Source organism: Camelina sativa, chromosome 18, assembly GCF_000633955.1.
Source record: "Camelina sativa cultivar DH55 chromosome 18, Cs, whole genome shotgun sequence".
NCBI classification, from domain to species: Eukaryota; Viridiplantae; Streptophyta; class Magnoliopsida; order Brassicales; family Brassicaceae; genus Camelina; species Camelina sativa.
In genome coordinates, this window is record NC_025702.1 from 14,286,482 (window position 1) to 14,312,536 (window position 26,055).

General features: G+C 36.5%; 7 protein-coding genes and 3 long non-coding RNA genes across 18 annotated transcripts in view; 6 read left to right on the forward strand and 4 right to left on the reverse strand.

The window, feature by feature from the left end:
- Positions 97-1,887, reverse strand: LOC104761610. Its single transcript, XR_763253.2, has 7 exons — positions 1,700-1,887; positions 1,386-1,433; positions 1,204-1,292; positions 1,010-1,078; positions 835-902; positions 579-653; positions 97-482 (listed from the first exon to the last, which is right to left on the reverse strand). It is a non-coding gene; the product is annotated as an uncharacterized LOC104761610 (long non-coding RNA).
- Positions 3,068-3,850, forward strand: LOC109130506 (glutathione S-transferase T3-like). The gene has a single exon (XM_019240096.1). The coding sequence runs from the start codon at positions 3,068-3,070 to the stop codon at positions 3,848-3,850; it is 783 nt and encodes a 260-aa protein (XP_019095641.1).
- On the forward strand, positions 4,098-4,952 carry LOC104763475. Its single transcript, XR_002036501.1, has 3 exons — positions 4,098-4,338; positions 4,422-4,539; positions 4,709-4,952. It is a non-coding gene; the product is annotated as an uncharacterized LOC104763475 (long non-coding RNA).
- On the forward strand, positions 7,738-9,714 carry LOC104761611 (two-pore potassium channel 1-like). Of its 4 annotated transcripts, none has more exons than XM_010484714.1 (3): positions 7,738-7,879; positions 8,323-9,250; positions 9,318-9,714. In XM_010484714.1, the coding sequence occupies exons 2-3, from the start codon at positions 8,325-8,327 to the stop codon at positions 9,481-9,483; spliced, it is 1,092 nt and encodes a 363-aa protein (XP_010483016.1). In that variant the 5' UTR covers positions 7,738-7,879; positions 8,323-8,324; the 3' UTR covers positions 9,484-9,714. The 4 variants fall into 4 exon arrangements, with proteins under 4 accessions (XP_010483016.1, XP_010483019.1, XP_010483017.1 ...); XM_010484717.2 differs by lacking the exon at positions 7,738-7,879 and adding an exon at positions 7,881-7,973; XM_010484715.2 differs by lacking the exon at positions 7,738-7,879 and adding an exon at positions 7,887-8,113.
- Positions 9,741-10,787, reverse strand: LOC104761612. The gene is made up of 3 exons (XM_010484718.2): positions 10,502-10,787; positions 10,235-10,350; positions 9,741-10,149 (listed from the first exon to the last, which is right to left on the reverse strand). The coding sequence occupies exons 1-3, from the start codon at positions 10,560-10,562 to the stop codon at positions 9,850-9,852; spliced, it is 477 nt and encodes a 158-aa protein (XP_010483020.1). The 5' UTR covers positions 10,563-10,787; the 3' UTR covers positions 9,741-9,849.
- On the reverse strand, positions 10,921-12,588 carry LOC104761614 (two-pore potassium channel 1-like). The gene is made up of 3 exons (XM_010484719.2): positions 12,412-12,588; positions 11,251-12,163; positions 10,921-11,175 (listed from the first exon to the last, which is right to left on the reverse strand). The coding sequence occupies exons 2-3, from the start codon at positions 12,159-12,161 to the stop codon at positions 11,022-11,024; spliced, it is 1,065 nt and encodes a 354-aa protein (XP_010483021.1). The 5' UTR covers positions 12,162-12,163; positions 12,412-12,588; the 3' UTR covers positions 10,921-11,021.
- Positions 14,271-15,035, forward strand: LOC104761615. The gene has a single exon (XM_010484720.2). It carries the CDS (start codon positions 14,530-14,532, stop codon positions 15,001-15,003), a length of 474 nt encoding a protein of 157 aa, XP_010483022.1. The 5' UTR covers positions 14,271-14,529; the 3' UTR covers positions 15,004-15,035.
- LOC104761616 (ABC transporter F family member 4-like) lies at positions 17,681-23,480 on the forward strand. 5 transcript variants are annotated; one of them, XM_010484721.2, is made up of 14 exons: positions 17,681-17,783; positions 18,446-19,354; positions 19,586-19,878; positions 19,961-19,994; positions 20,293-20,375; positions 20,495-20,554; positions 20,638-20,748; positions 20,905-20,985; positions 21,070-21,144; positions 21,319-21,629; positions 22,284-22,486; positions 22,683-22,783; positions 22,881-22,911; positions 22,994-23,480. In XM_010484721.2, exons 2-14 carry the CDS (start codon positions 18,493-18,495, stop codon positions 23,188-23,190), a joined length of 2,442 nt encoding a protein of 813 aa, XP_010483023.1. In that variant the 5' UTR covers positions 17,681-17,783; positions 18,446-18,492; the 3' UTR covers positions 23,191-23,480. The 5 variants fall into 5 exon arrangements, with proteins under 5 accessions (XP_010483023.1, XP_019095943.1, XP_010483026.1 ...); XM_019240398.1 differs by lacking the exons at positions 22,284-22,486; positions 22,683-22,783; positions 22,881-22,911 and adding exons at positions 22,029-22,129; positions 22,227-22,257 and having other exon boundaries at positions 18,446-19,536; positions 19,768-19,878; positions 21,319-21,832; XM_010484724.2 differs by lacking the exons at positions 22,284-22,486; positions 22,683-22,783; positions 22,881-22,911 and adding exons at positions 22,029-22,129; positions 22,227-22,257 and having other exon boundaries at positions 21,319-21,832.
- The window catches only part of LOC104761618 (cleavage and polyadenylation specificity factor subunit 6-like), a 3,631-nt gene continuing 1,543 nt past the window's right edge, over positions 23,968-26,055 (reverse strand). Inside the window, exons 2-3 of one of the 2 annotated variants that reach the window (XM_010484727.2) lie at positions 24,667-26,047; positions 23,968-24,425 (exon numbers count right to left, since the gene is read on the reverse strand). In XM_010484727.2, coding sequence (XP_010483029.1) covers positions 24,680-26,047 — 1,368 coding nt within the window. In that variant the 3' untranslated portion in view covers positions 23,968-24,425; positions 24,667-24,679. The remainder of the gene's footprint in view (positions 24,426-24,666; positions 26,048-26,055) is intronic. The other variant, XM_010484728.2, reaches the window with a different exon arrangement.
- Positions 25,387-26,055, forward strand: part of LOC104761617 — an 892-nt gene continuing 223 nt past the window's right edge. Inside the window, exon 1 of the long non-coding RNA XR_763254.1 lies at positions 25,387-25,497. This is a non-coding gene — a long non-coding RNA (uncharacterized LOC104761617). The remainder of the gene's footprint in view (positions 25,498-26,055) is intronic.

The window sequence follows — 26,055 nt, forward strand, 5'->3', positions numbered from 1 at the left end:
TTTATAAATTAAGAACCTTTTGTTTGTTAATTAAAATTGTATTCCTCCAATGGTAGACTCTTATAAGTGAGGTTCTTAGTTTTGAAAAAAAAAATGTTTAAATGTTTAAACAATGAAGATTTTATTATTGCATTTCATAAACTTTTAAACATACAAAACACAAAAGCATATTAAAATAGAAGTAGAAATTACATATGGGAAAAAAGTTTCGTTGTAATCTTGATTTGTGGCAAACTTTTGCCAGATATTCTCAACCACGTGAAGATGGTTAAGCAACTTCAAACAGTTTAAAAAGACGTACCTTTGGTTCTGCTGCAAAGGATTAAAAACCGTGTAGCTAGAGATGATTGTGTTGTTCCCCAATCCGTAACAAAAACGAAATATGATTAAAAGATGATTGTGTTATTCCCGATTATGACTCTAGCTTCTGATTTCGTCTCACATCAAGCGTCTGGGCAGCAAGTGGTACAGTCTTCACATATCTATGAGTAAAAGCACAAACTAAATAATCAACCTGGGGACTAACACAACGTAGAGACATAATCTGGGGAAATTAACAGCAAGAGTAAAGAAATCACCTATCTAAGGACATAATCATGGGCCAAAAAGTCTAACGCCCATGGAATGAGGATTAATACCGCCAAAAACTTTGCCTGTAAAGAGTTACAATGTCAATGAGCATTGATCAGTTACAATCAATAATAACACACAGACTAAGAATCATGTAAAACATCAATTAAGGAACAAGATCAATATGATGGAAGAAACATTCAGTAGACAGCTAGAAAGAATTTAAATGAAAGATTAGTTTAAGCCGGAAGGAAGGGCGTGAACCTTGCTGCTCTTCCAGACGAGGTAAAGCATATAATCACGGATGCCTTAACCTTGATGGCTACCCGTACCTGATATCAAGCAGAAATTAAGCCTCTCAGTTAGAAATGATTACGGAAATAATCAACATGCGGAGAAAATTCTCAGCTTTTGTAGGTTACGCAGAAGAGAGACTTACAGCAGAAGAAGCCTTCTCTAACATACTTGACAGTCTTTCTGAAGAACAGATCTTGGTTGAAAACCTTCTCTGCTTGTAAACAAATACATGAATGCGTTAAGAGAAAAGCAGATGACAAATTATAGCTCAGATGATTGAGATGCTAAGAAGGCAGTGGAAATAATAATACCATAGAACTAGAAAATAAAGCCTACCTCACAACAGATTCTACCAACAGTTGATATGGTTTCCACCGGGTACAATCCACGAAGGGTCTCAGCACCAAGAAGAATTGCATCACTTCCTGCGGACAGTGAAACGGAAGAAACCCTCTTCAAGTTATGACCAAAACTATGATCCAGATATACAACATACGTATTTTGGGGATTGAACATACCATCTAAAACTATGCTTCTTGTAGAATTTCGTCAAAGTGGGTTAATCCCTAAAATCAAAGACATATGTATATATTAACAGAACCATCCCCAATTCCAATTGAAGGATAAGCAGTGGCATAAGACCATTGACGAGCTCATCAAGTACATGAATTAAACCCAACATCGTTTGTACTGTAAATTTCAAGGAAACAACAAAACAGATTCTTCAAGACAAACCCGCATATTTTTGTTTCTTTTGTAAAAATTCAACAACTTTAACAGAGCCCTAATCACGGAATTCAGATAAGTATTAGGGTTTTGCCCAGAAAGTTACCAAAAACAAGAAGAAGAAGCACACCCCAGATGCGAGAGTATCGTTCTCCGCCGCGTCGCCACCGCTCGTCGCGAGAGAGAAGGAAGAGGGAGAAAAAAAAACAAGTTTTTCTTTTTTTCTAAAATGTTTCACCCAACCAATTTTGACCACGTCGATGACTATGAGGGACTCTTAAACGACCATGTGCAATGGTGTAGTTTTGGGCCGTCCCCCAGCATTTGGTTTTTAAAGTTAAATCAAAAATGGTCCAATATTAAAAAAATCTCTTTAAATGGAATGTTTTTCGTCCGTCTACTTGGACATGTGGAAGATGGTGATTGGGAGAATATTTTGGGTAGGGTTAACACAAAACACTTTCTCGAGAGAAAGTTTTCGAATTCTCTCTTCTATCTCGACGGCGACGAAAACGATCTTATGTGTCTTATGTGTCTTTTCCGCCGATTTCAAACCGAAAACGATCAATTCCCTCAATATTCTTCCTCTTTTCCGCCGATTTCAAGCCGAAAACGATCTACTGTGTCTCCCGAAGCTTGTCCGGCGGTTCAATCGAGCGAAATAAGGTTTGTGTTCTTCCTCTAATTTGAGATTTCGCTGATTTTCTTCAGGGTTATCGATTAGTCTCTGTGTATATGGTCTCTGTGTATAGGGTTATCGAAATAAAGGTTTGTCTCTGTGTATATGGTTTTTGTGTCTGTGTGTATGGTCGATTAGTCTCTGTGTATAAGGTCGATTAGTCTCTGTGTATAGGGTTATCGAAATAAAGGTTTGTCTCTGTGTATATGGTCTATGTGTCTGTGTGTATGGTCGATTAGTCTCTGTGTATAAGGTCGATTAGTCTATGTGTATATGGTATCTGTGTATAGGGTTATCAAAATAAAGGTTTGTCTCTAGTAATGTGTAGTTAAATAGCCTGGTTAATTGTTATGCTTGTTGTGTAATGTATACGAACTAGCTGTGTAATGTTTACGAACTAGCTGGTCCTGGTTGGTGACATTTTGGTCTGGTTTGTTCATAGTTTCTTGTTTAGTCACATAAACTGAATGCTTTTGTGAAGTGTACTTGTCATAAATTGTGATTAGATTGTGGTTGTTAGCTCATTATGAATTGTTACTTATTGCAAGTTACCTTCTAACCTATTAAACCCCAAACATCTTCTTTCTATTTACATCATAAATCTCTTTCTAACCGCGTCTCTTATCTAATCCATTCTCTTATCTAATCTCTTCTCTTCTCTACTCATTCTCTAAGATTCCTCATATGGATTATCAGCCTTCTTCTTACTAAAACCTGCTTAACAGTCAAGAAGGTAGTATAAATGAAAACTTTCGTTGGGAAAGTTATCCACCTTCTGGACAAAACAGCTCACAAATGCCTCCTAACAGCTCCCAACCTTCTGAGGCGCCAACTCTTTCTCAAGAAACACCATTGGAGCGCAAGGAGAGAAAGACATGGGCACCTGCTGATGATGAAGTCTTGATCTCCGCATGGTTCAACACTTCAAAGGATGCCATTGTTGCAAATCAACAAAAGAGAGGAAGCTTCTGGCAAAGGATTAGCCGGTACTATGCTGACTCTCCTCATGATAGGAATGGTGGTGAACAGATGCTGGTGGCACATTGCAAGCAGCGTTGGCACAAGATAAATGACCAAACTAACAAGTTCTGTGCGGCAATCACAGCTGCAGAGAGACTGAACAGCTCTGGTCATTCTGAAAAGCATATCTTAAAGAGTGCACATGATCTCTACTTCGCTGACCATAAGAAGAGGTTTAACCTTGAATATTGTTGGTGTCTGTTAAGGTTTGAGCAGAAATGGCTCAGCCTTAACACTATTAACACGCCTCCATCTCAGCCTGCAACGAAGAGGAAACCAGCTGCTGAAGGTTCACAAGCATCAAGCTGCAATGTTGAGGACTATGAGAAAAGGCCAGAAGGGATCAAGGTTGCAAAGGCAAAGAAGAACAATGCTCAGTCCACAAACATGAAGACTCTTGCTGAGTATAAGAGCATGTGGGATGTCAAGAAAGAGGAATTGGCTGAAAAAGAGAAACTACAAAAGCTGGCCATCCTAGACACTCTGTTAGCCAAAAAAGAACCCTTGAATGCGAGTGAAGAAGTTATCATGAACAAGATTGTGTCCCAGTATTTATGATATTAACTATGTGTTTGTTGTTTGTATTTCTTGCTTAATTTCTATGCATTGTATTTCCTGTTTTATTTGTATTTCATGTTCTAGTAACTCGGCTTTTGTATTCCATGTTTTAATCTGAATCTATATAAGTCTATTTCATGTTCTAGGAACTCGGCTTTTGTATTAACTCACTTAATCAGATTGTGATTTCTTTTTAAAATTTGTTCTATTAAGTCTAATCTGCTTCTTCTTGTTTATTTTCAGGTTAATTCAGAAATAGGCCAAGACTATAGCTACTCTCAGCCTGAGTCATCCGATCAGTATGATATGTACTCAGAGGACACTACGGAGAGAGAAATAGAAGCTTTGATTCTTATGGATGAAGCAGAGAGTACGTTCATCAATGCTGAGTCGAGGCAATACCCACCTCAACCTGAGGTTGAGCATGGATTCCCCAAGGTATGCTACTGTGGTGCTCAGCCAATTCTATCCAGCTGCTACAACAGAAGGTATGTGATAACTCGTTGTTCTGTTTTTAATGTTATTGAAGTTTAAGTTTTACTATATATGATAACTTTGTTACTTATAGTAGGTTCTTCACATGTCCAAATGTCGATGATGGAGAGATGCATATTTACAAGTGATGGGATGTGGCTGTAATGGAGGAGCTGAGAGACAGTGATAGACGATATGAAGTGATGGCTGAGAAGGTAGATTACTTAACCTTCTTCAATGACTATGAATCAGACATCAATCAGGTTAGAGATCAGAGTTATGCAACTGAACAGAAAATGGTTATGTTAGAGAATGTAGTTTCTGATCTACTTAAGGAAAATAAGTTTAGAAATGTAACTGATTTGCTGGTTGTTGGTGTAATAGCTATTTTCGTAGGCTGGTTGTTGGTGTAATGGATGGTTGTTGGCTGTAATGGCTACTTAAATCAGATTGGAGACATTTAGTTAGGGTGGTGGTGTAATGTAATTACTCGGATGTTCAGGTTATGCCTTTTTAATGACTCTGCTTTTGTAATGGCCTTTGTGTTTGTATTATGTACTTGTTGTTACACTATAGAGTCACAGATTCTTCAATATAAAGTTGAGGCTCACGGGTTCTCACATTATGTACTATGTTTCTTGGCAGTATTTATTTTCAATGTCACGGGTTACACAATAAAGTTGAGGCTCACCGTAATGCAACACACGGGTTACACAATGAACATAATGAAACACAAGTCTTCCATTATATATATGCGACCATAATGAAACACAAACAATATCAAAGCAACAAAACATTCACTTCCATTCTCAATACAAACTATTTCTTCTCAATACAAGATCTCTCTTCCTTTCTCTTTTTTATTTTATTTGTAATGGGATCATATTCAAACCATTATCACTACCAAGGAGATGATGATCATTATCACTACCAAGGAGATGATGGTGATAATTTGATGATTATTTACAAAATATTTATGATGTTTCGCATCTTATTCCGGAACCAAAGGAGCCAAACGAAAGGATTTTTATCGAGAGAAATCGGGAAAAAGGCCACAATAATCTTTGGAATGATTATTTCAGTGACACTCCAACATTTTCAGAATATTTATTCCGGCGACGGTTTCGCATGCACAAGCCATTGTTCATGCGTATTGTGCAACGTCTCTCTACCGAAGTCGAATATTTCCGCCAAACCCAGGATGCAACCGGACGGGCTGGTCTATCACCTATACAAAAATGTACTGCAGCAATTCGTCAATTGGCATATGGTAGTTCGTCTGACAGTGTTGACGAGTATGTACGAATTGGTGCTTCAACAGCTCGGAAATGTTTGCACGAGTTTACCGCCGGCATCATCCAAGTGTTTGGAGATGAATATCTAAGACGTCCTACACCGGAGGACCTAGAAGACTACTCTATCAGAATGAACAGCGTGAATTTCCCGGGATTGTTGGGAGCATTGATTGTATGCATTGGGGGTGGAAGAATTGTCCCACGGCTTGGAAAGACATGTATTCACGAGCAACCGGAAAACCTACAATCGTGTTGGAAGCGGTAGCTTCGTATGACCTCTGGATATGGCATGCCTTTTTTGGAGCTCCAGGTACTATGAACGATCTTAATATTCTTGATCGATCTAATGTTTTTGATGACATAATAACCGGTCAAGCTCCGGAAGTCAACTTCGTTGTCAACGGAAGGGAGTACAATTTGGCGTACTATCTCACTGATGGTATTTATCCGAATTGGACCACTTTTATTCAATCTATCCGACTTCCACAAGGTATGAAAAAATCTCTCTTTTCTAAAAAACAAGAAGTTGTGCGGAAATATGTTGAGCGTGCCTTTGGAGTCTTGCAAGCTAGATTCGCCGTTATTAAAAATCTGTCTCGTTTATGGGATAAATACAGAATGGCAAATGTTATAAAAGCATGCATAATACTCCATAATATGATTGTCGAAGATGAACGACATACATACAGTTTCCAAAACATTGTTTCTGAATTTCAACACGGAGAACATGTGGATCAAACATTTACCGTTGGTGCCGCCGGTGTGGGTTCAAATATCAGCAATACGATTACTCGTCAAACAAGACTTGGGGATAAACAAGCCCATGACCAACTAAAACATGATTTGATTGAGCATATTTGGACTAACTTTGGACATCTTCCAGATAATGAAGATTAATTTTAAAATTTTTATAAATTGAATAAAATGTTTGTTTTTACTTCTGATGTTTTTATGTTTTATGTTTTTAATGTCTTTATTGTATGAATTTGCTTTTAATTTAAATAATTAATGTTTAAACTTTCAAAATATTATTATTTTATTTAAGGACCAAATACAAATAGACAACAATGCTCGTACTAAAAATAAGAATCTTTCAAAATAATAATTTTAAATTTGGGAGACCAAAAAACTGGGAACACCAATTCCCATGGTCTTAGTTAAGAGTTCTTTCTTAGCATATTCACCAGTTTTGATTTAATTTAATCACATTATAACTAAGAACTCAAGCTAAAAACCCCCCGATAAAGATAGTCTTAGTACTCCTACTAAACTAACTAACTCAGATGAATAAATTACACAATATTGGTCAAATGTGCAGGAGACTAACAATTTTAAAAAGTCTCGATCGAGAATTAAAAACTTAGATTATAAAAACATGAACCATTATATTTATATTATATTATTGGGGTCGGCGTACACGGTACGGTTGGGCATAAAAACCATACCCAAATATTCAATCCGAAACCCGACGCGAAAAACCGGATTCGGTTGGGTACGGGTTTGCCTATAAAACTCTATTGGGTTCTATTTTCTAATACTTGTGGGTTCGGGTTAAGATCGGGTAATACCCGGTACCCGTTTGGGTACCCATTAAACCCGAAAACATAAACATATTTATAATATTTATCATTAATACAATGCAATTATCCCAAAATATGATGATTATTTTGAATATTTCATTTAGTTTTATACCTAAATATCAAAAATAATCAAAATATCTAAAATATTTTGTCACATAAGTCAAAATTTAACTAAATTTATTGAAATTTAATTAATTTTAATTATATTTTTTCGGGTACCCGGTAGTTCGAGTACTAATCGGTTTCTAAATTTATAACCCAAACCGATCCGAATCCAGTAGTACCCAAACCGAACCCATATATCTAAAAATATCCAATAGGTTCTATTTTTCTAAACCCATTTACCCGAACCCGAACGGATAATATCCATACCCAAACAGATTACCCAAATGTCGAACCCTAGTACAGGTACAGCTTTATTGAGATGGAGATTAATAATTAAAATGGGTATTTATAAATAATTATAATTAATTATTTTCTAATCATCTGGAATGACATTATATAAAAAAATTTAGATTAGTTTGCTTAGATAGATTAAGCATGACAAGGATAATTAAGATTAATTCTACCCAAAAAAAGGATAATTAAGATTAAATTAGAGAAGTAAGCACACAAGAGAATTGGCCAACTGTGAGATCAGACCACACCGCTTATCCCGATTTCGATCTTACAATTTCTGGGTATGCCTTCATCTTCCTTCAGTTTCGGATTCTGTGTCTGTCTGATTACTCTTTACACCCCCTCCACACAGCTTGTCCCTGTTCATTGTTAAAGGTCTAATCTTTAGATGTGTAACTAAAAGAATCTGTTTCTAACATCTGAGAAGACTCTGTTACGAAAGTAGCAATCTTTGGTCTATTTGTTGATTTCTCTGAACATGATTTCTTAGACAAACAAAATGTCAGTTGTGGTGTGTAAGTTTCTGTATCATCTATTTTGGAATGAGGTTTTCGTTTCATCTTATTCTAAGATTTGCTCTGTTTCATGGTTATGCTTTATAAAGTTTCGAAATTTTCGTCTTAATTTGACAATCGATGTAGCTCCTACAGTTTATAGTTCTGTGAATTGACAAGACATTTTGATTGATCTGGCAGATCTTATAGTTTACTTGGTTTGATTGTAGAAATGTCGAATGATTCAGCTCATACGCCCTTGTTACCAACTGACAAGGTAGATACCATGGCTCAAGATTTCAACCAAAGCTCAAGAATTTCTTCTTCAAGGAAAAGAAGATTGCGTCGCTCTAGAAGCGCTCCTCGTGGTGATTGTATGTACAGTGATGATGTTAAAATCGATGAACCACCTCCAAATCCTAGTAAAATCCCAATGTTCACTGATGTAAACCCTAACCTCAGGCGAGTGATCATGTTCTTGGCTTTATATTTAGCCGTTGGTACTTTCTGTTTCTACTTCGTGAGAGACCAGATCTCAGGTCGTAAGACCAATGGTGTGTTGGATGCTGTCTATTTCTGTATTGTAACGATGACAACCGTTGGATACGGTGACCTTGTCCCTAATAGTTCTGCCTCAAGACTACTTGCTTGTGCCTTTGTCTTCTCTGGGATGGTCCTTGTTGGTCACCTTTTAAGTAAAGCAGCGGATTATCTAGTGGAGAAGCAAGAGACTTTGCTCGTTAGGGCTTTCCATTTGCGTCAAAGCTTCGGTCCAACAGACATTCTCAAAGAGCTGCATACTAACAAGTTGAGATACAAATGCTATGCTACATGCCTTGTCCTTGTAGTCCTCATCCTTGTTGGTGTAATTTTCCTTGTAATGGTTGAGAAAATGCCGGTTGTTGACGCTTTCTACTGCGTCTGTTCCACGGTTACGACATTGGGTTATGGCGATAAGAGCTTTAGCTCGCGAACAGGACGCCTTTTTGCTGTGTTTTGGATCTTGACGAGCACCATTTGTTTGGCTCAGTTCTTCCTCTACGTGGCTGAGCTAAATACAGAAAACAAACAGAGGGCGTTAGTGAAATGGGTTTTGACAAGAAGAATCACAAATAATGATCTCGAAGCAGCTGATCTTGATGAAGATGGAGTCGTCGGGTAAGACATCAAACATATTCTCTCTTCTGTCTTCTTCTTCTTATGTTTGTCTTTTTGTGTGTTGCAGAGCTGCAGAGTTTATTCTATATAAACTGAAAGAAATGGGAAAGATTGATGAGAAAGATATCTCTGGGATAATGGAAGAGTTCGAGCAACTCGATTACGATGAATCGGGAACTTTAACAACTTCTGACATCGTTCTAGCTCAGACGACGTCTCAGATTCAAAGGTAAGCGTCGCTATTGCGAAGATGAATCAGAATCTTTGTTAAGCTATATTTGCACACAACAGGAAAAGCAAAGACAGTGAAGAGCTTTTTGGAAACTTTGATTTGTATCTTTCTGTGAGATTATAATGAATGTTTATGCCAATACTCTCCCTTTATGATTGTTTCTTGATGCTGAGTGTAAAAATTTTCGTACATCTCTCTCTATACGACTATATACATATGACTTTACTTGCTATTGATCTGATATGAAAAGCTCCCCCAAAACACCAAAGAATGGATGATTGAAAGGACAGGACATAAAGATTTGGTTTTACATTGCTCCGAACTTTCCAGTATATTGATTGATACAAAACATATTCAAGAGGGAGCGTTAGAGATGTCGTCGTTTCTCGTACTGAGATTCATGGCAATGTGGATCAAGCCAGTCTCTTGAAACACCACCTTTAGCCATGTGGTTAGTTCCTTTATCAAGACCTCCACCTACAAGCTCTCTCAAGTTAGCCAGTTTGTTTTCTCGACCAGAGGAGACACTCATCTTCTCGTCTGCTTCCTTGAGCTTCTGCTTAAACCGCTGCTTGCGGCTCGTAGTGTTGTTACTACCATCAGGAAGCTGAGAGGGAGGAGCTCCATGTGGTCCTAAGTATATACTATTATTTTCTTCAGCTTTAATCTACAAAAGAGAGATAATAAAAGGAGTTACAAACAATTTGATGCTCCTCCTCCTCCTCTGAGATAGAAATCATCAAAACACTGACCTTAGGAGAAGAAGAAGAAGAAGAAGAAGAAGGTTTTGATGTTTGAGCTTCTGCATCATCATTAATAACATTCTCTTGTTCAATCTCCAAGCTTGGAATCACAAACCCATCATTGTCTGGTACCCAAATCAAAAAATGATCTCGTAATTTAAACAATGATCCGATCACAGAAACACAAAGAACCCTAATTTCCACACACCCACAAAAAAAAAAAACCCAAAATTTATCCGGGAAAATAGAAATTAACAGAGAAAGAGAGTTACTTACCCCATTCATCATCATCGTCTTCTACCTTGGGAAGATTCGTGTGCATTACAGAAGTTTCCATTGATGACCAACAACGTTCATGGATTCTCCGAATAATCAGATAAATTTGATTAATTTTACACAAGATAATTTTGCTTATATTCGATTATATTCACCTGAGTGATTTACGGAAAACCCTAAATGTGAAAGCTTGGGGGGAAATTGGTGATGGTGGTGGTGTTCGATGCGAATCGGATCGGATCGGATCCGGAATCGATTATTAGAAATTGGCACGGCGGAGAAGAAGAGATGCTTTAAGGCTTTTTTTGTAATTTATTTCAATGGAAGCTACTCAGTCACGTGTCACTTGCTCATTCGTGGATTTTTTATTGTATAATTTTGTACCTTCTAATTAAAAAGTAAAGAAAACACACAATACCAAAGTGTCCAAACAATTAATCTTTGCTTTTCGTTTCTGTGTGCATTATAGCTCAACAGAGTTTCTGATTCGTCTTCGCAACATGTGCTTAACCTTTTCAATCTAAGACGTCGTCTGAGCTTGAACAATGTCAGAAGTTGTTAGAGTTCCCGAATCATCGTAATCGAGTGACTCGAACTCTTCCATTATCCCAGATATATCTTCCTCATCAATCTTTCCCATTTCCTTCAGTTTATATAGAATAAACTCTGCAGCTCTGCAACACACAAAACGACAAAGGTAAGAAGAGGGACACAGATGAGAGAATATGTCTGACTGATGTCTTACTTACCCGACGACTCCATCTTCATCAAGATCAGCTGCTTCGAGATCATCGTTTGTGATTCTTCTTGTCAAAACCCATTTCACTAACTCCCTCTGTTTGGTTTCTGTATTTAGCTCAGCCAGGTAGAGGAAAAACTGAGCCAAACATATGGTGCTCGTCAAGATCCAAAACACAGCAAAAAGGCGTCCTGTTCCCGAGCTAAAGCTCTTGTCGCCATAACCCAATGTCGTAACCGTGGAACAGACGCAGTAGAAAGCTGCGATAACCGGCATTTTCTCAACCATTACAAGGAAAACCGTACCAGCAAAGAAGAGGACTACAAGGACAAGACATGTAGCATAGCATTTGTATCTCAACTTGTTAGCATGCTGCTCTTTGAGAATGTCTGTCTGAACGAGCAAGGCCTCTTGTTTCTCCACTAGATAATCCGCTGCTCGACTTAAAAGGCGACTAACGAGAACCATCCCAGAGAAGACAAAGGCACAAGCAAGTAGCATTGAGGCAGAACTATTGGGGACAAGGTCACCGTATCCAACGGTTGTCATCGTGACAATACAGAAATAGACAGCATCTATCACAGCATTGGTCTTATCGCCTGAGATCTGGTCTCTCACGAGGTAGAAACAGAGAGTACCAATGGTTAAGTATAAAGCCAAGAACATCATCACTCGTGTGAGGTTCGGGTTTAGATCTCTAAAGTGACTAAACATTGGGATTTTACTCCGGTGTTGAGCTTCAGGTTCGTCGGTTTTAACATCATCACTGTACATACAATCACCACGAGGAGCGCTTCTAGAGCGACGCAATCTTTTTTTCCCTGAAGAAGACGTTGTTGAGTTTTCCTTGAAATCTTGAGCCATGGTATCTAACTTCTTCTCAGTCGGTAACAACGGCGTATGAGCTGAATCGTTCGACATTTCTACAATCAAACCAAGTAACTATAATTAAGATCTATAGATCAATTAAATCTCTTGTCAATTCACAGAACTAGAAACCATAGGAGCTATATCGATTGTCAAATTAGGATATAACTTTTTTAAAGTATCAATGAATCAGAGCAAAATTAAAAAATAAGATGATACAAAAAAAAACTTAATTACACACCAAAAGTGACATCGTAATTAGACAGACACAGAATCCGAAACTAAAGGAAGATGGAAGACATACCCAGAAATTTTAAGATCGAACTCGGATTCGGAACAAGCTGTGTGGTCTGATCTCGCAGTTGTTCTTCATTTGATGATGTTCACACAATCACACAGTCCTTCTGTGCTTACTTCTCTAGTTTTTTGTTTTTTTTCCCTCTGCTTATGAACATCGTTATCGTTGTAAAAATGTTTTTTTTTTCTTCACTATAGAAAAAATTTATTATTTCTTTACACTTACGACCACAAGTAGTATAAGTCAAATAACCGACATGCGGTCGTCATCCTTAATAATATAAGTTTTGTTTTGTTAATGTCATTTTCCATTCCTGAGGTGATAAATATTAAATAATAATACTCCTTTTGTTTTTACATTCAGGACTACATAAAATACTTTTCTTTTTTCCTAACAAACAATTATCTAATATTAAATTAAAATAATCAAAATAAATAATTTAGAGAAAACAAGAGAATGTAATGGACATTATTGTTCTCTCAGTCAACTTATTATAGTGTTTTGATTAAAGTGGAGTATTTAAGACTTGCATATGCATTTAAAACTGAATATATATAAAAAACAAGTATAAACTATAATTCCTTGTTAGAAATTTCAATCTACAAGGATTAATGGCACAATGGATTTCATTTAAGAGATCCATTAGAGTAGCATGGTGCATGTATATAGTACCCTCAACTATTATCCAATTCACTTCAAACCCATCCACTAATTTTGTATGGATTAAAAGTTTAAAACCATCAACTAAACTCTTTTGATGTAAATCATTTTCTCGTGGTCTACTACAACGTGAAAATCTTAGATGATTTTCCATTCAATTAATGAGATGTGAAACAAAAACTACATGTGCTTGGTGTTGTATAGAAATACAACAAGGGTTTGGTTTTGTTTTATGTTTCATATTTTAACAAATGCATTATCGTTTTGTAGTTAGAATTAATGGATATGCAATTACTAGTTCACTACAATCTACAACAATGACTCTTAACATTTGATTTCAGGGAAGCACAAGAACAACAATAGAAGAAAAACTCTATAAATAGGAAAACATTTGATTCAACTCTATAATATGCGATTTATTTATTTCTTTAGTTAAAGTAGATTTTCATCTGATATCTTTTTCTTAGATAATTTCTTTTTCGTTAGTAAATGATATCCTGAACCATTTGAAACAACCGCATTATTGATGGGGTATTTCATGAGAAAAAGGTAGGTTCCTAAAAGATATAAAAAGTGACAATTCCCTAATTTCTTAAACCAAACAGAGGAATAATCATTTCATGTGTTGAATATTTATCAGCCACCTAGAATATCAAATCGATAATCCTAGTTGACAACCAAAAAACGACAAACTTCTAGAGAAAGATTAAACATTTCAAAAATATGTAATGATTAATTTTAATTAAATTTTACATTGATCTAATAATATACAAAAACATGTATTGAAGTTAATAACTGTCATAAAACTAAGAAAAAGATCTTACCCACAATCAAAAATCAAATAAGCTTAACCGAACCTAATAATACACTCTCACACTCGACTGGTTCGGTTCTCTGCATGAATTTGGTTAATGTTCGTTTATGATGTTGGAAGTTGTGAGTTCCATCGTTTGTTCTGTTTCCTTTTGTTTCTGATAGGTTAAAGAATCGTCTTAAAAAAATACTTTTGATGTTTTATTTATCAAACAATCATCCTTAATTAGTGGGCTTCACATGGATTTTACCAACTTCCAAAGCTTTTTTTTATAAATTGTTCAAAGTGTTTTATTTTTCAAATACGTACATACAAAAACCAATGCTTTCCCTTTTCTCGAAAAAAATAGTTTTGCAGGTGTAATTATGTAAAAGAGTGAGAAGAAAACAAATAAAGCTTTCTTTGTTTGGTTCCTCTGACTTTTATGATTTCTCTCTCTCTCTCTCTCTCTCAGACTTGTCTGAAACTTTTCAAGAACTCAGATTCGTCTTTATAATCTACTCCTCTTAAATCAAGATCCAAAACAGAGTGAAGCTTGGTTTGATAAAGATTCATCATAACTCAAACACTAATGGATAACGAGACAATCTCGACTTCTCTTTAAAAAACTCTGTTTTGTTTTGTTTCAACTTTTATATAAAGTTTCTACAATGGTGGAAAAATCTGATGATGAAAAGCATTTTTCTTGGTGTTGCTTGCTTTTACAGCTGTCATTGCTGTTCTTTCTTGTAACCCTGATTGCATCTTTAGCTTTCCTCTGTTTCTTAAGCTCTCATGGATTCTCCTCCTCTCTCCTTATAACCATGTCAATCTTGTTCATCTCCAGTTCTCTTTTCTTTCTAAGATCTTTTAAGAAAAAGACAAGACGATGTTTGGTTGAGAGATCCCAAGAAGAAGGCTATGATGATGAGTATGAGGATGAAGATAGTCTCATTGAGATTGCTCTTGTGAGTGAAGAAGTAGAGACTATAGAGGCAATGAGAAACTTTAATCGAAGTCGACAGAGACTTAGGATTGGTGATGATGATGATGATCAAGAAGATGAGATTGATGATGTGAATATGGAAGAAGATAATCTTATTGAGATTGATATCTCCATTGGGTCTATTAAAAGACGAATGTAATCTAATTCAATAGATCTCATGATCACACCATCCTTTCCGGTGTTTTATTTTCCATTTCAAATGTACAAAGGCAATCCAACATTTTTTTTTAATGTATTAGTGTTATATATTTGGTGATTAGGGTTTAGGGTTTTAGGATACTAATTAATGGATATATAGTAATACTAATTAACTGTGGTAATTCTTTTGCATTAAGATTGTGCTAACAGGTGTGTAATAGATTCTTCCAAGGTTTTATAAGAGTTTAAGTTTGGTCCACATTTGTGTTGTCAGTGAGTCGTGCCATGTGTGTGTGATTTGGGTATTTGTGAAAAATGGATTTAACAATGTTTATGGAGACAAAGTTATCATAGACAATAAAGCAAAAGAAAATAGTCAAAAGACTCTCCGCACTCCGCTAAGGAGCTAACTTCTCTCATATGCCTAGAATAGATCCTCGTTCATTGGGGCAATGATAAATTCATTCACCACACTTCTTTTACTTACCTTGCTCTTGATTCATTTAATTACTCTTACCTTTATCATGCACTTTGTTGTCACTCTACATCCTTTCTAATCTCATACCTACGGTAGGTAACCTATAAAAATAGCAATCATCTACAATACTACTAATCTTGATCTTAATCTTGTTTGTAAATTTGAGAGTTTCTTGATCTTGTTAATCGAAACAATCTTGCAAAAAGTAAGATAATGAAGCCGATTAACAAGAAAGTTAGTCATTATGTAGGTTAATCAGAAGATGTTAAAAAAAACGAAAGCACCAACGTGAGCATATATATATAAGAAATTTTTGTAGCTTAAACTCATTCACCTTATCTCTAAGATGTTAAGTTGAGATTCACGGTTAATGATATTTCATTTTATAGATATAATCACAATATTTCATTTTGCTTAATTCTTTTAGCTAAATACATAAGTAATAAAATATCAAAAAGATAACTTGAATTTTTTTTCGACTATTTCTATTATTATTGTTACCATTACTTTATATCTAAAAGGAAATAAATCTTATGATTTCGTAAAAAAATAGTAAACATCAAAACCAATTCCATTACCAAAATGTAACACACACTATTAAATATGGAAATTGTCAAATACAGTAAGATTAAAATTACTTTACATTATCAATTATCGATTATAAATTTATTGAAATTAGTTATATCTTTTAACTGGATTAGTCTTAAATATCGATTTTAATTTCTAAGATTAATTAATAAAACACTAATGTTATCACCAAAATTGAAAAAACAAAATTATACGTGGATAAATATCAGACATTCTTTTTCCAATCGCTGCCAATAAATAGGTAGAAAATTAGTTACTTAACACATAAATTTGTGGAGAGTGAAAAAAATCGTGAAAGAAAGAGTCGCTCGATGCTAACAGTGACGAATATTGTACCGCCGAAAATAACTGCGACTCAAGTTTTTCACTATTGACATCACCGGCGATTATAGTCAAGACAATTGTGGTGTCTTTGTTGTATTTTTTGCCTGCATCTGGGTCACGCTATCACTGAAGTAGCTACTACTAAACACACAGGTCCAAGCAGTCTCAAATCCATGATGAGTCTTGTTTTAGATATGTGTTATGGAAAATGAAAATTACATCTCGTAGAAACTGGCAGTTGAGAAGTCTATTGTTCATGTTCACAATGTGCCTAAATGTTGAGATAGACGATTATTCATGGTCGAAAATTCTAAACGCTTCTGATAGCTTCCATTAAAAAACATTAGAATATCTTTGATACTTTGTTCACAATGTGCCTAAATATCTATTCTATTTTTTTTTTGTGCATAGATAATGTCGACTAAAATTAATGTTATTATTAAAATATATCATTAGAAAAGAAAAACTGCAAAACATAACACTTATGAATTACTTTATATTATTAAATATTGATCATAACTTTTTTTAAAATGTGTATATATCTAATAATCACAAATAAAATAGTATTCTCTATAAATAGACAAAGTATCAAAGTTAATCTTATCGTCAAAATGTAAAACATACTGTATATAGTATTATATTGTACATAGAAACAAACTGTTAAACACACAACGACTAAAAACTGAAAATTATTTAAAATTATTAATCATCGATCATAACTTCATTAAAAATTATTTATTTATTATTCGATAAGGATAATTTTGACTGGTAAAATATTTTAATTTCCACAAATAGTAAGTATCTAGATTAATTTCATTAACAAAATATTACACGTGGAAAAACCGTTAAATACAGACTAAAAAAATATTATTCGCTATTAAATATCGATCGTAACTTAAAAAAATATATTTATAACTAATAAGAATATCAAAGTTTGTTTTTTGTATTTTCTACTACTAATAAACATTAAAATTTAATACCATCATCAATTTTTTTTTTAAAAAGTATTGTAAGTAGGAGAAAAATGTCAAACTAATGACTATAAATTACTTAAAATAATTAATTATCATGACTTTTATTAGATCTCTGATCTCTCTAATCTTAATAACCAAGGATAATCTCAAATAAACAGTACCGGAGGTTGGGGTTTGTCTAGCGTCACCGATCCACGAGAGTATCGAACACGAAATCTGAACCGTTCAACATATCCGACGTGGCAATTAACTGTATTTAAAATCCGGTTTTGCGTCCGAATCCCTTATAGAAATCGGAGCGTTGGTCTCTTTTTTTTTATTCTGATTCGAAAAAAAAAGAAAAAAAAAGAAAAAAAAAAAAAAAAAAAAAAAACTCAGTGCTTTGAGAGCCTTTGGATACAGAGAGAGCAGAGCGAGGTGAGATTCCAAAGTCTCCTCCTTTTCGATTCTTTTTGAACACTGTGAGCTTGTTTTGTTTGTTTTTGTTCGTTTATATTCGCATGTAGTTTTTTTTTTTGGTTTTGGTTGTTGTCTTGCTCCTTGAAGCCGCGTTTTTAGGGTTTGTGTTTTGCGTTCTTTTTGATTTGTGGATTTTGTGTTAGTTTAGTTGAGAAACATACGAATTTTGAAGTTTTTGAGGGACTAATCTTTATGAGCTCGTTGATTCTTCTTGAGTTACACATCGTGGTTGGTTGTGGTTTGGATCTAAATCTATGTTTTTTCCTTCCCAGAAAGTTCACAAATTGAGGATTTTTTTTGGTTACCCTTCTTTTTAGCTTTGGACTGAATCATTAAGAACTTGCTTTGATGTCTATATTCATTAAAAATTGGATCTTTTTTCTCATTCAATTCCTCTTGAAGGTTTATTTAGTTATCTGTTGCTATGAGTTTGTTCCTTCTTTGAATTCTCTTGTTATTCTTGCACATTCAGTTTCTTTGCTGGTGGAACTTGTTTTGGGTTATGTAACCCTTCTTTGGCTTGACTTTTGTTTCATGAATGTCTAAAATTGTGTCAAGAGATATTACACCGTCTGTCCCTATTGTGTAAGTTTTTAACACTACTCTTGTATTTTCCACAGCGGTCTGGTGTTTCTGGCTTTAAGATCTACTGCACACTGGGTTAGCAATGGGGGAAGAAGATACAATAGTCTCTGTGGAGCCAACAGCAAATGGGACTAGTTCTCTTCCGAAGACATCAGATGCAATCAGTGGAAAAGAAGTGCAGGAGAAAGCTAGTGGCAAGGAAGCACAGGAAGATAAGAAAGCTGAGGATACTGGACCTCAGAAAATGGAGATAGATGATGAGATTAAGCAACATGAAGGAAAAAGTGAGACGGAACATAAAGAGGTGGAGGTTACAGAAAAAGAAGAGAAAGCTGAGACTGAAAAATCAGAAGAAAAAGATGTCAACGGAGACAAGGAACCACTGGAGACGGCTGAAAAGGACGAAGACAAGGGACAACCAGAAGCTGATAAAATGGATGAAGACACAGATGACAAGAAGTCGAAAGCTGATGATGGTGTTTCTGGAGGTGCCATTGAGGAAGATACTGTAATGAAGGAAAATGTGGAGTCTGATGACAAGAAAGATATGAAAGACAACGAAAATCAAAAGATGAAGATAGATACAACAGAAGGAGACCAAGAGAAAACTGAGAAAGAATCAAAGGAGGAGAAACTAGAAGGAAGGCAAGTGAATGGAAACGAACAAGGGAATAAGGGAGACATCAAAGAGGAAGAAAAGCTGGTCAGTGGAGACAAGGGGGACGATGTCAATGAGGATGAAAAGGTGGATAATGTGGATGAAAATAACAAAAAAGAGGCATCGAAGGAAAATGATGAGGGGAAAGAGGAGGAAACAAATAAAGGAGAGGAAGTGAAGGAAGCAAACAAAGAAGAGGAAGTGGAGGCAGACACTGAAGTCGATGTGCCAAACGTGGAAGACAAAAAAACAGAGAGTAAGGACGAGAATGAAAATGAAAATGAAGATAAAGAGGATGAGAAGGAAGATGGAAAAGAAGAGAGCATGGATGATAAGGAAGATGAAAAAGAAGAGAGTAATGATGATAAGGAAGACAAAATTGAAGATATCAAGAAGTCTAACAAGCGAGGGAAAGGGAAGACTGAGAAAAATCGTGGAAAGACAAAGAGTGAGGAAGAAACGAAGGACATAGAACCNAAAACAGAGAGTAAGGACGAGAATGAAAATGAAAATGAAGATAAAGAGGATGAGAAGGAAGATGGAAAAGAAGAGAGCATGGATGATAAGGAAGATGAAAAAGAAGAGAGTAATGATGATAAGGAAGACAAAATTGAAGATATCAAGAAGTCTAACAAGCGAGGGAAAGGGAATACTGAGAAAGCTCGTGGAAAGACAAAGAGTGAGGAAGAAACGAAGAACATAGAACCTAGGACTCCTTTCTCTGATCGCCCTGTTCGTGAGCGAAAATCTGTTGAAAGGCTTGTTGCAGTGATTGATAAAGATTCTTCAAGGGAATTTCATGTTGAAAAGGTTTGCAAATAGTTTCCTTTGTTTGGTTTGTATGTTGTGGTGTATTGTTAGATCTGATTATAATTTCTTTTGGACAATACAGGGAAAAGGGACACCTCTCAAAGATATCCCCAATGGTATGTTCATATTCTAAATATATATCTTTAAAGTTCCTCTCAGCCTAATTTAGTTGTGTTGAACAGTCTTTTCAGCTTTAGCTTCTCTAAGGATTTGCTTGAGCACATAGTCCTTTTACTATTACTGGAGTGCTCTTTCTGACTGCTTACGCTTGATTTTCTTATCTCTAGATTTTTGTTTTTTTTTTCTGGCTTTGTCACTCCTTTTTTTGTGAGATGTTTTTCTTTTGGTTTTAGTGACTAGATTTTTCTCATCTGCACTTGATATGAAGTTGATAACTTGTATTTTTCTCTGCAGTTGCTTACAAGATATCAAGGAAGAAGTCTGATGAAGTTTTCAAGCAGCTACACCAAATTCTATTCGGTGGGAGGAGAGGAAAAGTTAGCATCTCTTTCATATAGCCACTCCAATAGATATTTAAAGTTTTTGTGGTTTCCTTAAAATTACAGAGAGTCTGCTAATCATGTTTATATGTGGCTCGATTTTCTTGCTTTGACAGGCTACTCAGGTCAAGACGAACATATTGCGCTTTTCTGGTTACAAATGGCAAGGAGATGAGGTCTGCGAGACAACACATTAAGATTGTTCTACATAAGCTCTTCTCATATTTCTTACAGAATTTTCTCAAATGATATTTGGCAGGAAAAGGCAAAATTGAAAGTAAAAGAGAAGCTTGACAAAAACAACAAAGAAAAATTGCTGGAGTTTTGTGAAATATTTGACATATCAGTTGCTAAGGCTACAGCAAAGAAGGTTATTATGGCTACTCATTTCATTTCTAAGTTTCGTTTTTTGGAGCTACTTTTACTGTCATGATTGAATGAGCATCATGTTAGTGGTCAATCCTCTTTATTTTTCCCATGTAATCAACTTGGCAACTGACTGTTTGGTACTTTTCCTCCAATGTAGGAAGACATTGTTACGAAGCTGCTTGAGTTTTTGGAGAAACCTCATGCGACAAGTGATGTTCTTCTTAATGAGAAAGACAAGGTTACTTTGGTGTTGAAACCCTTTCCGTTTCTGAGCCTAAAAATATATTCTGCATACTAAAACTTTTTTTTTCCTACTGAAAAGGGTGTGAAGCGCAAAAGAACTCCTAAGAAAAGTTCACCTGCAGCTGGAAACTCATCTTCCAAACGATCAGCAAAGGTATCAGGCAATAGCTTAAAACTGGAGGTTTAAATCCTTGTGTTAGAAACTGTGGACTGTGGAGAGAATGTTTGTATTGGTTGATGCATGTGTAGCTGTTTTTCATTTCCCTGTGTTCTTGTGTCTAGTCCAAGTACCTGAAATCTGATCAGTTTTTTTTTGTGTTCTTTACAGAGCCAAAAAAAGGCCGAGGAAGCAACAAGGACTAAGAAAAAGAGTTTACCTCATTCTGATGATGAGTCTGAAGAAGAGAAAGAGGAAGAAGAAGAAGAAGAAGAAGAGAAAGAGCAGGAGGTAGAGGAGGAAGATGAAGTTAATGAAGAGGAGGAGAATAAAAATGGGATTCCTGATAAATCTGAGGACGAGGCGCCTCTGCCTTCTGAAAGTGAGGACAAAGTTGAATCTGAGGAGGAGTCAGAGGAAGAAACTCAAAAGAAGAAACGTGGTTCTAGGACTCCATCTAAAAAGAAAGAATCATCAGGGAAATCGAGAAGCAAGAAAACTGCAGTCCCTGCGAAATCTAGTCCACCAAAGAAAGCTACTCAGAAGCGCTCAGCAGGTAAAAGGAAAAAGAGTGATGACGACAGTGATACAAGTCCAAAGGCATCCTCAAAGAGGAAGAAGACTGAGAAACCGGCGAAGGAGCAGTCCTCGGCGCCTTCAAAATCTGCATCAAAAGAGAAACCAGGTTTGGTCATACCATGCTTTTCTAAATCTCTCTCATTATTAATAAAGCATATATGAGTACATGATTAGTCAGAAGCTTGAGAAATCTTAATGCTTGGTCTTATACTGCAGAAGTTAAACCGATATTTCACAGCCTCTTAGTTTTTGTCTGACACTGTTTTATCCCGTGTTTGTCATTATTTTTTATCTGCTAATAGGCAAAAGAGGTGGAAAAGGGAAAGACAAAACCAAGGAGCCTAGTGATGAAGAGTTGAAAAATGCAATTATTGATATCTTGAAAGGGGTCGACTTCAACACAGTGAGGATTTTAAACCATGAAAAATCTGTGTCATGAAATTATAGTAATTGATTTTAGAAGATAGATATCTAACTACTGCTTTTTCATGTTCTGACAGGCTACATTCACTGACATCCTCAAGCGACTTGGTAANAAAGAAAGAATCATCAGGGAAATCGAGAAGCAAGAAAACTGCAGTCCCTGCGAAATCTAGTCCACCAAAGAAAGCTACTCAGAAGCGCTCAGCAGGTAAAAGGAAAAAGAGTGATGACGACAGTGATACAAGTCCAAAGGCATCCTCAAAGAGGAAGAAGACTGAGAAACCGGCGAAGGAGCAGTCCTCGGCGCCTTCAAAATCTGCATCAAAAGAGAAACCAGGTTTGGTCATACCATGCTTTTCTAAATCTCTCTCATTATTAATAAAGCATATATGAGTACATGATTAGTCAGAAGCTTGAGAAATCTTAATGCTTGGTCTTATACTGCAGAAGTTAAACCGATATTTCACAGCCTCTTAGTTTTTGTCTGACACTGTTTTATCCCGTGTTTGTCATTATTTTTTATCTGCTAATAGGCAAAAGAGGTGGAAAAGGGAAAGACAAAACCAAGGAGCCTAGTGATGAAGAGTTGAAAAATGCAATTATTGATATCTTGAAAGGGGTCGACTTCAACACAGTGAGGATTTTAAACCATGAAAAATCTGTGTCATGAAATTATAGTAATTGATTTTAGAAGATAGATATCTAACTACTGCTTTTTCATGTTCTGACAGGCTACATTCACTGACATCCTCAAGCGACTTGGTAAATAGCAGATGGGATTGTTTCCTGGCAGTTGTTTTCTTCACTGATGGTCTTTGCTTATTCTTGCTGGTTTATCTTTCAGATAAAAAGTTCAAAATCGATCTCACCTCAAGAAAATCATCTATTAAGCTGATGATCCAAGATGAGCTCAAAAAGCTAGCAGAAGAGGCCGATAATGAGGAAGGAGAAGAAGAGGATGCCGAGAATGAGGAGGAAGAAGAAGATAAAGTGAAAGAGAAAGCTGGAGGATCTGGTGGTGCAGAGGAGGTTAAAGCCTGATCACAAAGCACATAAATCTAGTCTAGCTGCTATTTAATCGTCAAGGGGTCTCTCTCCTCCATTGCCTATCAGTCATTAGGCAAATATATCAGAGAATGTAATATGTTGGTTGTTTTTTGGTCTTGAATTGTCGTTTTTTTTATATAACTTATGGTAGAGTCGGAGAGAGGAAGACCAGAAGTTAGATGTTATCAGATAAGCAGCTTTGTTTGTGTATACAATTAAACATAAGCGCCTTTAGGATTCATGGCCCATTTAAACACCCTTTTGATTTTTGGGTTCCTTTTGAAGACATTTGTTCAAATTTCCCTCGCTCCTTTAATCTTGCTTTGATTAAAGAGTAAGGGAGGCCATTGATGTTGATATTAATGATTTTTTCAATCAAACTAAACCAAGCTCGAGTATGCAAACTTGAGATAGATTGCCTAGAAAGAAGGGTCCCAAAAGGATAATTTAGCCAAACAAACATTGAACATAACGAGAGTATGCATACTCAAAAGAAACCTATTCTAATGAAATCAAGCAATATCTAAAGAGCACAACAGAACAAGGAAGAACCAACTTGGCCAGTGCTAATGAAGAAAATAGAATCTGTATGTCATTAATGAGGATGTGTTAATAGCCACAAACTTCCACACAAAAAAACATGAATATGGAGAAATATGACTTTCTATTATGTACAAGGAGCTGCCAGATTTCCTCTACAACAACACAAAAGAATGATCTCTACTACATCACTTTTGGAAATCACAAAAACATAATCCCAAAGGATGCACATCTCTGATGATCCTAAGGCAGATGAAGGGCTTACAATATGATAGATACATACAATACAGCCCAAATGGCTAAAACATGGAGAAACAAGATCAGTAACACTGGCCACGCTAACTATTTTGGCTGTAACTAATACAACTACAGAACAACAAATTCAGAAACAATTAAAATAAGAACATCTAAACACAAATGGATGGAAACCCGAAAGGCCAAAACATCACCACAACACACTGGTCTTTAGAAGTTTCACATAACAATGGCAAAAGGTAAGGTTTCTAATAACTTAAAGAAGGCAAACGTTTGCCAAGTTTCTTTCCACTTCTAGGTAACTAAGCTGAGTTGAAGAAGAGATTTCACCAGTGAGAGACTTCTTTCTGTGACAAGAGTCTGCCTTTCCCTGAGGTCTTCTTTCTTCATCCTTTTCTTCCATTATAGTTTTGCAGGAGCTCTCAAAAGTCAATCTACCCATAACGTTATACATATAAGAAGACAACAGAAACCTTAGTCAGCAAAGAGAAGGGAAAGAGTATAAACCATTGATCTACTTGAGTACACATTACACAGTTTAGACAATGAGACAACAATATGTCCTTAAAGACAGCTAACTATTAGTCAGAAAAACTTAAAGCAAAACATCAAAAAGAAAGGTAGAAGTTACGATACATGAAGGAACGCAAGATACCATTAGAATCAACTACTTACTTTTATCCGAAATTTATTCAGTAGTAAGCCGCCTTCTTTTCCCATAATCAGCATCCCTTGATCTTGAGCGATGGTTATCCTCCCGAGACAACCGTGATTTGCTGTGTCCTCTGGATGACCGACCTCTGTTCCACTCATCATCATGCTCAGGTTCGTCCCTGTGTCTAGTACGATGATCACCACCATATCGTTGTGACGATCCCTCTCTATGACGATCCCTCTCCCTGTCCCTTTCTCTGTCACGATCACGTTCTCGCTCACGATCTCTGGAGCGTTCACGATCCTTATGATGATGTTCCCTCTCACGCTCACGACCAGTGTCTCTATCATCACGGTGCCTTCTCTCTGGCATCTCATAACCATGACCAACATCTTTCTCCCTTGGTATGTCCCTTTCATAACCAGCATCTTTATCCTCACGAATCCTTCTATCAGATGAACCAGACCATTCCCTTTCTGAAGCTCTTTCTTTATCTTTCACAGGATTTGGACGACCTCTATCGTGATTAACCTCTCCATACTGATGATCAGATGCAGCTTCCTCTCCATAACTCGATTCCGCAGCTCTTCCACCACCCAAATCTTCACCACTAGCCCATCCTCCACTATTAGGATCCCACATTCCCATATTATGCCCTCCATCAACACCAGCATTAGGCATCATTCCCATTCCATTCATCGGCATCCCTCGTCCAAAAAACGCTGGATTCACATGAGGTGCCACTCCAGGTAAACCAACTCCTCCTACAGGAGGGAAAGAAGATAAAAGCCCAGGAAACGGTGGACCCGGAGCCCCAGGGAATCCTCCATAGCCACCCATTCTGGCCATAGGTCCACCAAAAGCTTGTTCAAACCCTTGCCCCATCATTGGTTGATGCATCATATTCATAGGAGGCCCTGTACCCATGCCCTGACCAAAAGCACCATTACCAATCAAACCTCTTCCCATCCCGTTAGGCCTATTCCTCATTGGACCACCAGGTCCTCTACCACCCGGAGCATTGCCTCTACCCCAATTACCTCTACCAAATCCTCTATTTCCCCCACCTTGGAAATTCCCGCCAATAGCGGTGTTGTTGTTGGCCACGACAGGTTTACTCGGAGGATCAGCAGGCCCTCCTCTCTTAGCTTGTGCAATTACAGATTGTGCCTGTTGGGTCCTATTCACCTGTGCCTCTCCCATTCTCTTAACAGAATACGGAGACGCATACTCAACAACACAAGGCCTACCGTTGAATGCATAACCGTTCAACCCGTCTTTGCAAGCTGTAGCTGCCATAGGATCATAGAACTCTACTTGACAATACCCTTTCGATTTCCCACTAGCTTTCTCATCAAAGAACTTAACCTCCTTCACAGCACCATACTTGCACAACTCTGCCTCAAGCT